The sequence below is a fragment of the Onychostoma macrolepis genome, chromosome 02 (assembly GCF_012432095.1).
Source record: "Onychostoma macrolepis isolate SWU-2019 chromosome 02, ASM1243209v1, whole genome shotgun sequence".
Classification (NCBI taxonomy): Eukaryota; Metazoa; Chordata; class Actinopteri; order Cypriniformes; family Cyprinidae; genus Onychostoma; species Onychostoma macrolepis.
Genome location: NC_081156.1, coordinates 36,113,918 through 36,125,922, shown reverse-complemented (window position 1 = coordinate 36,125,922; position 12,005 = coordinate 36,113,918). Strand labels below are relative to the sequence as shown.

At 43.5% G+C, this 12,005-nt stretch overlaps 1 protein-coding gene across 1 annotated transcript; it reads right to left on the bottom strand.

The window, feature by feature from the left end:
• Positions 1-236: 236 nt before the first annotated feature.
• On the bottom strand, positions 237-7,378 carry LOC131528844 (E3 ubiquitin/ISG15 ligase TRIM25-like). The gene is made up of 6 exons (XM_058758264.1): positions 6,806-7,378; positions 2,350-2,445; positions 2,036-2,269; positions 967-1,126; positions 761-808; positions 237-535 (listed from the first exon to the last, which is right to left on the bottom strand). The coding sequence occupies exons 1-6, from the start codon at positions 7,376-7,378 to the stop codon at positions 462-464; spliced, it is 1,185 nt and encodes a 394-aa protein (XP_058614247.1). The 3' UTR covers positions 237-461.
• Positions 7,379-12,005: the final 4,627 nt, after the last annotated feature.

Below are 12,005 nucleotides of genomic sequence, written 5' to 3'. Positions count from 1 at the left end.
TATCTAATCTGATTAATCAGCACAGTTTCACTGATGATCCAGAACCAAACCCAAACCCAGGATAGAGCGTCTGAGTGAATGTGGTCTGGAGTGTGTGGATGAGGCTCATTGTGTCAGAGACGCTGTAGAAGGACAGAGTTCCTGCACCGTGATCCACAAACACTCCTATTCTCCTGCTGATGGGCTTCACAGAGAGATCAGTCTTTATGCTATTGTGTCTGAATGAGTAACTGGAGGGAGTGCAGTCCAAACACCAGGACTGATCATTACATCCAAACACACACTCATAACCCCGTCCCTTCCTGCTGATGCTCTTATATGACACTGATATACACACTTCACCTTCACTCCACTCCAGCTCCCAGTAACAGCGTCCACACACACTCTCTCTACACAACACCTGACGATACACATCAAATCTGTCTGGATGATCAGGATACGACTGGACTGTTTTAGTGTAATTAATCACTCTTTCTCTCAGACAGACAGAGGAGTTTATGTGCTGTGTTCAGATCCAGAGTGAACTGATGGGAATCTGATGAAGATAAAACACATCAGAATCAGGAATTATGAATCTGTTTGATCTTTTCATGTAGCTGAACTCTTCATGTTCAGTGTATCATCAGTGTCTCAGTACAGATGACCAGATATCTGTGCTAATCATCATTTACATCATCAATTATAAACTCTTCTTTCAGCTTCTACAGAAGAACATGAACACACTCAGTGAGTTTTTCTGCTTGTTTTCTTACTGACTTACATTGTAGGAAGTGGTTCCTGGTCCTGGGAACAATGTTGGTGAATGTTTCTGTGGAAATCAACAGACATGAACATTGTGAGACATGTTCTCATTGTGATTCTCATGATCCTGCATCCATTCCTAAGACATTTCTAATATGATGTTCTCCGTGATATGAGATGATGATGGACTGGTTTCTGAGAGCAGATGAATCTCCAGGACTTTACCTCTGTCTGAGATCTTCTTGAGCTCCTCTTTGCAGAAATCCTCCAGTTTGTCTCTCAGCTGATGGACAGATTCTCTCAGATCATCAAAAGAGACGAGAGAACTGAAGAGATCATCATTTACGTCTGTAGATTCAGGAGGAGCTGAGAGAGACTGGAAACTCTACAGAAAACAGAAATCAAAACTCATCAGCTCCACACTTCACCCAATAACCTGCTCCAACATCAGATTTGACTCGACTGATCTTTAGTAACTCACCTCAATCCAGCACTTTCACAGCATCAGCTTCATTCTTCTCATATTCATTATATCACATTAGAGCTACAGATTGTAATATTTGACTCTTACACTATGTGAACATTCTAGGAAATAGTTTGGATGATAAAACATCTGCTAAGAACATAAATGTCCATCTAACAGCTCAAGCACATCAATGGAGTCTCGTAGGGTTGAGTAGATTTGCTCAAGAAAAGCAGCTCAAAGGCTATGATTAGATTGACCATTATTTATAACTTTAGAGATACTGAAACTTCACAAGAACCCTTAAGACATGCTCAAATTTGGTTTGGTTTGGTTTCAATACACTTAATCATTGCTAATATAAAGTCTCACTTCATGTATGGGGGTTTCATGCTAAAATTCATCAATGTCTTACAGGCCAATAAAAATCAGTTTTATCAAGTTTGATGATCACCTGATCCAGTTTTGATGAATGTTACCCAGAATCGGTACTGTCGAGTTCACTAATTTCACCATGACGTAATGAATCAGAAGCAAAAATGAGGTAAAAGGCCGAAATGTTAGTGAAGTTTTGAGCTGTTGGTGGCGCTAGTGGTGTTTGACGGCTAAATATATCTTCCAGAAGAAAGAGCTGAAAGAAATGATTGCTAAGAGATTTTCTGAGCTGAAAGCCATTTGTACGCGGCGTCTCTTTCAGAAGAAGACGATCAGATGAGAGTCTGACTGATGATTATATAATAAGACACTCATGAAATGTTTCTCTGTGAGTCTGGTGTCACAGCAGGATCTGCTCAAGTCCACTATGACCCTGTTCTTCTAGATGTGTGTTACCTGCAGGAACTGGATGTGATCCTGTGTGTGTGAAAGCTGCTCCAGCTCAGCGTCTCTCCTCCTCAGATCATTGATCTCCTGCTCCAGTCGCTCCAGTCGTCCTTCAGCTCGACTCACTGCTTGCTTTTCCTGATCTCTGATCAGCCGTATCAGCTCAGAGCGGCTTCTCTCAATGGAGCGGATGAGCTCAGTAAAGATCCTCTCACTGTCCTCCACTGCTGTCTGTGCAGAGCGCTGTTAGGACACACAGTGATTCAGGCTTCAGTGAGTCTGAACCGAGACTGAGACAAACTTCTCTTCTTCTCCAGACTCACCTTATGAGACTCCACAGCCTCTCTCAGCTGCTGGAGATCTTTCTCTCTCTGCTGGATTCTCTGCTGGAGCGTCTTCTGCGTCTCCTTCAGCTGCTTCTGCAGGACAAACAGATGATAGTGAATCTCACAGAAAACTACTGGCTCTAAATCATCATGTGAACAGATGAATCCAGTAAACATAGAGTAAGGCAGTTTAAAGGTTACTTATCGCAAATGATAAACAATGGCTGTAGGTTCAAACTCCAGAAGTGATGTTAGTTACAATCATCATACATGAATTATCATAATAATAATGTCATTGTAGTGTTCCATATGGTGTTTGATTGTTCGGTTATCACTATGCATGTCTAGAGAGAAGCGTTTGATTAAAAAGGTCTGTCTCGGTTAGAGAAGTTGGTACTGTTCTGTGTTAAGGGGGTTAGAAGTGCTGAGATCTAAGTAAAACAAATGAGCACTGAGCTGCCCAAAATAACTCTCTGTTTCCTGGTCTTTTGTACATCACATTTTGGCGACGAGGATGGCTGATTGCTCTTTACCCCCACCGCCGCCTTTCCTCGCACTCCCTGGTGAGCCTCCCATTCCGTGGTCCCGCTGGCTGCAGTCTTTTGAAACCTATCTCGTTGCAGCGGGCCTTGATGAAGTGAGCGCGGTCAGAAAAAAGGCGCTACTGCAACACTGCCTGGGTGCGGAAGGACAGCGAGTGCTCGGGACGATCAACGCTGACAACGACGCCATGTATGACGAGGCCGTGACTCTGTTGAATGAGCATTTCGCCGCCCCACAGAGCGTTTTGCTGCGACGGTTCATATTTCGCCAACGCCACCAGCTTCCCGGTGAGTCAGTTCATCAGTACGTCGCTAACCTAAGAGGACTGGCCAACTCCTGTAAATTTGGGGCGCTGCGCGACGAAATGATTCGTGATCAACTAATTGAACACACAAATAATGACAAAATTCGGGAAGTTCTATTATTGGAATCTGACGATCTATCACTGTCTAGAGCAATAGCCATTGCATATCAAGTCGAGGGTGCAGCAGAATGTGCAGCCACATTGACAAACCAAACTAAGCTCACACCCAGCCACCTAGCACACATGGATGCACTTTCACCCATGGACCAGTCACCAGGCAGGGGCACAGAAGCAGCTGCTGATACTCCTGATTCTGTAATGCATCTCACACGGCAACAGCGCATGCGACCACAACAACAGCAGTGCTGTGGAAACTGTGGATCTCACTCTCATAATACCAGAGCTCGTAACTGTCCAGCCCGGGGCCAAACATGCCACAACTGCGGAAAACAAAATCATTTTGCCAATGTCTGTCGATCAGCCCCACCAGATCAGAGACACGCACAGCCCAGTCTACACCCACCATTATTCATAATGTGACTTCAGGACTGGTGACATTCAAATCATGTACCGTAACTCTAAATGATGTGTGCGTCCCATTGCTCTTAGACACAGGAGCTAGTGTATCTCTTCTGAACGCCGACACCTACAGAGAGTTTTTCATCTCGCTTCCTTGGGTGCACCCTCTACAGCCCTTTGTGGGTATGGCAACTCCAAAATAGAAATACTGGGCTCACTTGAATTGACTGTTTGTTATGGGACGAAAACACTCTTCATTTGTATTCCATGTGGCAAAAAGGAGCAAATTTGATGGGGCTAGATCTGTTCACTGCTTTGGAGTTCATGTTGGCGGACTCAAGGGGGGCTGCTATTCTGGCTGTGACTACAACCTGGCAGCAACAGTGGCTGCCTCACCACATTCAACCATCAACCTCTCCTCAATCCCACTGTCACCCCTGTTATTCAACCACTACGCCGCATTCCCCTGGCCCTTCGTGATGGGGTGACAGCTGAACTGCAGCGGCTGCAAGACGCAGGTATCATTGAGCCTGTGGACGCTTCACCCTGGGTTTCAAATCTGGTGGTGGCTACAAAAAAATCAGGTGCCCTACGTATCTGTGTGGATTTGCGGCATGTAAACAAGGCAGTAATCCCTGACAAGTATCCACTGCCGACTGCAGAGGAACTCACAGCCCAATTCTATGGTTCTACAGTGTTCTCCAAGTTGGACCTTAGAGAAGGGTATCTGCAGGTGCCCTTACATCCAAGCAGCAAGAACCTGACAGCTTTTGTGACAGGTGTCTTTCGCTACACCAGGATGCCATTTGGCCTTAGCTCCGCCCCTTCCTGCTTCCAGAAAATAATGACATCTGTGTTAGCTGGCATACCAGGTGTGGTCATTTATCTGGATGATGTGGTTGTGCATGGGGCAACTAGGCAGATCCATGACGAGCGCCTAAGTAAGGTGTTTGACGCATTAGCCAAGCAGCACCTGACCCTCAATGGTGACAAATGTCTCTTTGCTGTGCCAACCGTTGACTTTGTGGGATTCAAACTGTCGGCAGAGGGCATACATCCACTTCATTCCAATGTGGAGGCTATTCGGTCCATCCCCGTACCAACTTCGCCAGCACAAGTAGCTTCCTTTCTGGGAATGACAGGGTATTATTTGAAGTTTCTTCCCCAGTACTCAGCCACTACAGCCCCTCTGCGGCATTTATTGTGGAAAGATGAACCCTGGGTATGGACTCAAGCATGTACGGAGGCCGTGCATACCCTTAAGGCTCAGCTTACATCACCACCAGTGCTAGCGCATTTCAGCACTTCTTGTGACACTCTGGTCACCTGCGACGCATCTGCCATAGCAATCGGTGCTGTGCTTTCACAAGTGCAGAATGGTGTCGAAAAGCCCATAGCCTTTGCCTCTCGTGCCCTTAACCCAACGGAGCAACGGTATTCAGTGGGGGAGCGAGAAGCGCTAGCATGTCTCTGGGCATGTGAAAGATGGCACCTGTACCTATATGGTCGCCATTTTACCCTGAGGACGGACCATCATGCCCTGGTGACATTGCTCGCAACATCGGGAACAGGCCACAAACCACTGAGACTGCATCGCTGGTACGATCGTCTTCGGCAGTATAATTACAGTCTGCAATTTACCCCAGGCCGTGACAATGTGGTTGCCGACCTGTTGTCCCGCTCCATTCCTGCTGAAAATACACCCACGGGTAGTAGTGATGTCGAAACTGACATTATTCAGATGCTATACACTCCCCTGCAGGATGTAGTGTCACTTCAGGAGCTCAAAACAGCCTCCGACCAGGACCTTATCCTCTCACAGCTCCGCACTTACATCCGTGGTGGCTGGCCATCAAATATATCTGGAGAACTAGCTGCTTTTTCCCCGGTCAAAGATGAGCTGTCCTGTTGGAATGATGTCTGCGTGGCTCGTGGGCTTTGCACTGTGGTCCCAGGGTCCCTTCGTGCACGTGTGTTAGCGATGGCGCACGAGGGCCACCTGGGCATAGTGAAGCTCAAACAGCGCTGCCGAGACCGGGTGTGGTGGCCAGGAATAGATAGGGAGATTGAAGCACTGGTCAAGGACTGTTCAGCCTGCCTCGTGAGTGGTAAGACCGGCCACTCACCTCCACCACCCCTCCAGCCCTTAGCCTGGCCTTCTCGACCCTGGCAGCACTTACAACTGGATATTTGCGGTGAGATTCACGGGGTTCCCCACAATCAGCGCTACCTGTTTGTAGTTTATGACTTGCACTCCAAATGGCCTGAATTGACTGCTACGGGTTCTGTCACCTCTCAGGTCATTGTGGATTTTTTGGACTCTGTTTTCACGCTGGGGCCTTCCACGGATAATCACAACAGACAATGGCCCTCAGTTTATCTCAGGCGACTTCAAATCCTACCTGGAGAGTAAGGGTATCCAACATATCCGTACAGCCCTTTATCACCTACAGGCTAACGGTGGCGTGGAGCGGTTTCATCAGTCCCTTAAAAATGGTCTCAGAGCACACCTGGCCCAAGGGTGTCCTTTCAGCCAGGCCATTCGCCTCACCTTGCTGCACTACAGGGCCTCTCATCATTGCACCACGGGTGTTTCCCCTGCTTTTCTCATGCTGGGTAGGGAGCTCAATTTGCCGCTTGATCAGCTCCGCCCACCTGTGCTCTTGAAGCCTCCCCCAGGAGTGAAAGCTTCTGTCTCTTGCCAACAGCGCCGGATGAAAATACAGTTTGACAAACGGAAGCATGCCAAAGTGCCGGACATTGCCGTAAATGACTGGGTTAGGGTTCGTAGGCCTCACAGGGGAAACAAACTGGCATCATTCTGGAATGTAGTGTTCCATATGGTGTTTGATTGTTCGGTTATCACTATGCATGTCTAGAGAGAAGCGTTTGATTAAAAAGGTCTGTCTCGGTTAGAGAAGTTGGTACTGTTCTGTGTTAAGGGGGTTAGAAGTGCTGAGATCTAAGTAAAACAAATGAGCACTGAGCTGCCCAAAATAACTCTCTGTTTCCTGGTCTTTTGTACATCACAGTCATGAAGCATAAAGATTGTTTAGCAGTATTTCATCAGAGTCTAGTGTTAAATACCTGTTTCTCTGTCCTCTGGTCTGCAGCTAGTACAATGTCATGGTTTTTATGTTCAATAATCGTACACAGCACACATATACATTTCTGGTCAGTGCGACAGAAAACCTCAAGGAGCTTCTCATGTTTCTGGCAGATCATCTCCTGCAGTCGTCCAGTGGCTTCAGTCACTTTGTGTCTCTTTCCTTTAAATAAACTCTCATGTTGTTCGAGATGACTCTGACAGTAAGAGTTCAGACACACCAGACAGGACTTGACGGCTTTGTATTTTCTTCCAGTACAGACGTCACACTGCACATCTCCAGCTCCAGCGTCACAGTCAGCAGAGAGTTTGGTTTTCTTCAGTTTCTCCACCACTTCAGCCAGCATGGTGTTTCTAGCTAAAGCAGGTCTTGAACTGAAGGTCTGTCTGCACTGAGGGCAGCTGTAGACTCTCGTCTGATCCTCCTGATCCCAGAACCCTGTAATACAGCTCTTACAGTAACTGTGTCCACACTGGATGGTCACAGGATCCTTCAGGAGATTCAGACACACTGAACACATGAACTCATCATGAAAAACTCTGGCTCCTGCCATTTTACTTCTTGAATACAGAGACACAAACACACAACAGCTCAACTACACTTCAGTTTCTCTTGTGTAAAACAGGTGTCTGTGAGTCTGTAAAGCAGGTTCCTCAATCCTGCTCCTGTAGAGTTTATTGTCAACACACCTGACTGTTATGAGTCCTCGGGGGTCTGAGGGGGGTTTTGGGGTTCTGGAGAAGTTTTGACATGCCCTGACATTTGTGCTTTTTTCAGAATCTTAAAAACATATTAATGGCTAAAGTCTGATTACACTGTAATCAGCACAAACTGAGCTACATTAATACGTGAGCAGCATGAATATGTTTGTGTTTTTGAGAAAACAACATTCATGCATGGTTAGTGAAAAACATAAAAACAATTAAAGTAACTGAAATAAGGCCATAAAATAGGGGTGCCCAGCCCTGTTCCTGGAGATCTACCTTCCTGCAGAGTTCAGCTCCAACCCTGATCAAACACACCAGTCTGTAATTATCAAGTGCTCCTTCAGATCCTAATTAGTTGGTTCAGTTGTGTTTGATCAGGGTTGGAGCTGAACTCTGCAGGAAAGCAGATCTCCAGGAACAGGGTTGGGCATCTCTGCTATAAAACATACAGATCATTTGTTCACAAGACTTTTGAGAACTGGATGTGGTAGACTACCGTTTTTGCTACAAAATGGTGTGAAAATCATTTTCATTTATTCACAGAAAGCAGGTCTTGAACTGAAGGTCTGTCTGCACTGAGGGCAGCTGTAGACTCTCGTCTGATCCTCCTGATCCCAGAACCCTGTAATACAGCTCTTACAGTAACTGTGTCCACACTGGATGGTCACAGGATCCTTCAGGAGATTCAGACACACTGAACACATGAACTCATCATGAAAAACTCTGGCTACTGCCATTTTACTTCTTGAATACAGAGACACAAACACACAACAGCTCAACTACACTTCAGTTTCTCTTTCCTTGAACTCATGTGATTCCTGTTTCCTGGTTCTGTGTTTGAGTGACGTGTAAAACAGGCGTCTGTGAGTCTGTAAAGCAGGTTCCTCTATCCTGCTCCTGTAGAGTTTATTGTCAACACACCTGATTGTTATGAATCCTCGGGGGTCTGAGGGGGGTTTTGGGGTACTGGAAAAGTTTTGACATGCCCTGACATTTGTGCTTTTTTCAGAATCTTAAAAACATATTAATGGCTAAAGTCTGATTACACTGTAATCAGCACAAACTGAGCTACATTAATATGTGAGCAGCATGAATATGTTTGTGTTTTGAGAAAACAACATTTATGCATGGTTAGTGAAAAACATAAAAACAATTAAAGTAACTGAAATAAGGCCATAAAACAGGGCTGCCCAACCCTGTTCCTGGAGATCTACCTTCCTGCAGAGTTCAGCTCCAACCCTGATCAAACACACCTGTCTGTAATTATCAAGTGCTCCTTCAGATCCTAATTAGTTGGTTCAGTTGTGTTTGATCAGGGTTGGAGCTGAACTCTGCAGGAAAGCAGATCTCCAGGAACAGGGTTGGGCATCTCTGCTATAAAACATACAGATCATTTGTTCACAAGACTTTTGAGAAGTGGATGTGGTAGACTACAGTTTTTGCTACAAAATGGTGTGAAAATCATTTTCATTTATTCACAGAAAACAACTTTTGTAAGACATGTTTTGTGGCTGTATGCGAGGGAGTGACAATGGCCATGAACATTATGGAAGCAGAATAATGACAATAGTTTTTGAAACAAAGCATGTTGAATTCCACAAATCGAAAAAAGATGCATTCCAATTAACAGTGCTTACATTTTAATGCCTTGTATTTCCAGGGCTTGCATTTTTAGGTCCTGAAATTTAACACAGTTGTTTATTTAAACTGTGAATATTTCAATTCAAAATATTTCACACACATTTTCATAATTAAAAATTCAACAATTCTTATTCACCTTCCAGAATTCACTTCCAAAATATTCAATCTGTTTAAAAATACGATGTATAATATTCGACAGGCAAATTTCGGTCACATTATTTCACTTTCCAAATTCGCTGCCACAAATTCAGTGGTTAAAATTTGGCAGAAAATGCAGCGTTGCACATCCGGGAACCGCAGGAATAGCAGTAGAGCACCGATGCATGATCTCCAGCTGCTGTCAGCCGTTCACCAGCAGGTGGCCATATGTGGATCAAGTCATCCATTTACAAAAACTGATTTGCAGAAATGGAGCAAGCGCTAAGTAGAAGTTTTGATTATCGGGGGCCAGTATAAACGTGTGGAAACGCTGATTGTGTGTTTAATTCAACATCTTCACTGTTTCCCGTAGCCTACATGCAAGCAGCTTTCTCTACCACAAAGAGATTATAATGCTCTTTTACCCAACGCTGAAGTACAGAACTAACATTGCATCTGAGGAAGACATATATTGCTTTCGGTTGTTTAGTTTCTGTAACTCTGTATCATGGCTTGTGTGATGCTGTGCTGTAATACTGGGGTTCCCCTCATACGTAACACTCCAGGATTCCCCAAAAACGCATAACTTGCGCCTTAGTGAACTAATACAGTGATATAAGACCTCAGATCTCAGAATACACTTTATTGATGATTATGCGAACTATATCGACAGTTAAGCAGATGTAGAATATGAACGAACGTGCAAGGTTTCACGTTGTTTCCCTCAGAAATCGGTTAAAGAAAACACATTAAGCGCTCAGTAGTGCACTAACACAATAACAGCTATTAGACTTGTTTGAGATGCGCCTTGCCTGAAGTGTAGGCGGCTGCAGTGAGGGGAGGAGTGAAATAAGTGCAGTCAAGACGGACAGTTCTGCCCTCTCAAAGTAGAACAGATACCAACGAGATCAAAGGCAGATATTGCGTTATTCTCACTCATGTGATGTGCTGCTAATAAATGTGATATAATTTCAGTTCTTTTGCTTTTATATAAATATAAATATGATGAACAAGACACTCCAAGTGCTTGCTATTTAATACGAAAGGCATATTTATCATCCATTTCTACTTTAATATAAACATGTATTTTAAATTTTTATAGAAATATGACAACAATCACATATCTCACACAGAGATCACACAGTCATAGTGTTTGGGAATATTCAAGCATAATTTAAATACACAATCACATGAAATCAGATTGGCATCAGGAAATCAGGCATGCATCTCGCGGTGATCGGTTCTGCTCAGATTTTGCTCATCTCCAACAAGCCTATTAAAAGACCAAACTCAGATCTTACTGATGATGCAAACAGACGAGGATATGAATGCGCACGTTACACATTTCCCATAAGGAAACACTTAACGTGGTTTGTTGCCTCAGTGATAATAAATGATGAACTTCAGCATCTAATTAATAAAATATATTATTGTATATCTTCCTCACTGTACATACAGTATATAATTATTCTTAAGAAATTACTGTAATTCACAAAGTTCTTGTTCTTTTTTTTTTTTTTTAAATAAATTAAGACAAAAATGTTCATTTTCTGGTTGTCATACACTCATTAAGTTACAATTTTCATATGATCAAGCAGAACGTTAATGTTATCTTGTGCTTTAGCAAGGTATCTCTGGCTGAAACTAGCTAACGTAAACCCTCCTTCGAGTTACCCACCGTATTTATTTTTAAATATTTTATAAATCCCTCCATTGAATATTTAATTCCCATTTGGTGGCCTTTTGTGTCTACAATTGTGCAAAAATCATCGTGGGACATGGTTTTCACACTATAGCTGTCATTGTAAGAAGTGAGCAACTCCATTTGTTTGTCTGAGGGAGCAACAGTAACTAAGGGGGGTGGGGCTTACCGATAGGTCAACTGTGAATTGTACATACAGTAAGGGAGATACTGGCAAAATTTCACAACTTACTACAACCTGTGGAACATGAAAAACCCTTTTGGTGAATTACTGTAGTTTAAAAAAAATATATTTGTGTACTGTACATACCGTAAGGGAGATATTGGCAAAATCTAACCTGTAGTAAGTCAGTTTTGTAGCTAGCAACGTACTACAACCGCTGGAAAACCTTTCCAGGGATCTTTTATTAGTAAATAATTCAAGTTCAAGTTGAGCTTTATTGTCATTCTGCTACATGTGTGGACATATAGTGGAACGAAATGTCGTGTCTCGCAGGACCACGGTGCTACATACTAGTTAGACATGAGATACACATACAGCAATGCAAATATGGGGGAAAAAAACAGAAAACACAATAGGGCTATACAACAGTTTAACCATCTGACTATACATATACTATAAATACTACTATACCTAGTTGACTACACATACACAAACTGAGACTGTACAAGAACTTTACATAAATACTGTACATGAAATAGTGCTAAAGAGATATTTGTACATGAAATTGTGCAGGAAATATATATTTTTACATTAAATTGTTCAGAAGAGAGATTTTGTGGGAAGCAGCGCATAGTGCAAAAGAGTTAGTAGTGCAATGCTCCAGTAAACATTATTTTATAGTGCAATATTCAAGTAAACATATATTATCTTATTGAGTCTTTGTTGCAGGGAGTGTTTATAGAAAGTGTCTAGTGTGCATATAGTGGGACGAGTGCGTTACTACAGGTGGTTTGTATAGCCCACTCACCTGTGTGTAGCACACCCAGAA

Coding starts and splice junctions, on each gene's coding strand:
- LOC131528844 (XM_058758264.1), bottom strand. CDS start 7,378: ATGGCAGGAGCCAGAGTTTTTCATGATGAGTTCATGTGTTCAGTGTGT. Junction 2,446..6,805: donor ACCAGAGGACAGAGAAACAG/GTATTTAACACT, acceptor TTTGTCCTGCAG/AAGCAGCTGAAGGAGACGCA. Junction 2,270..2,349: donor AGGCTGTGGAGTCTCATAAG/GTGAGTCTGGAG, acceptor GTGTCCTAACAG/CGCTCTGCACAGACAGCAGT.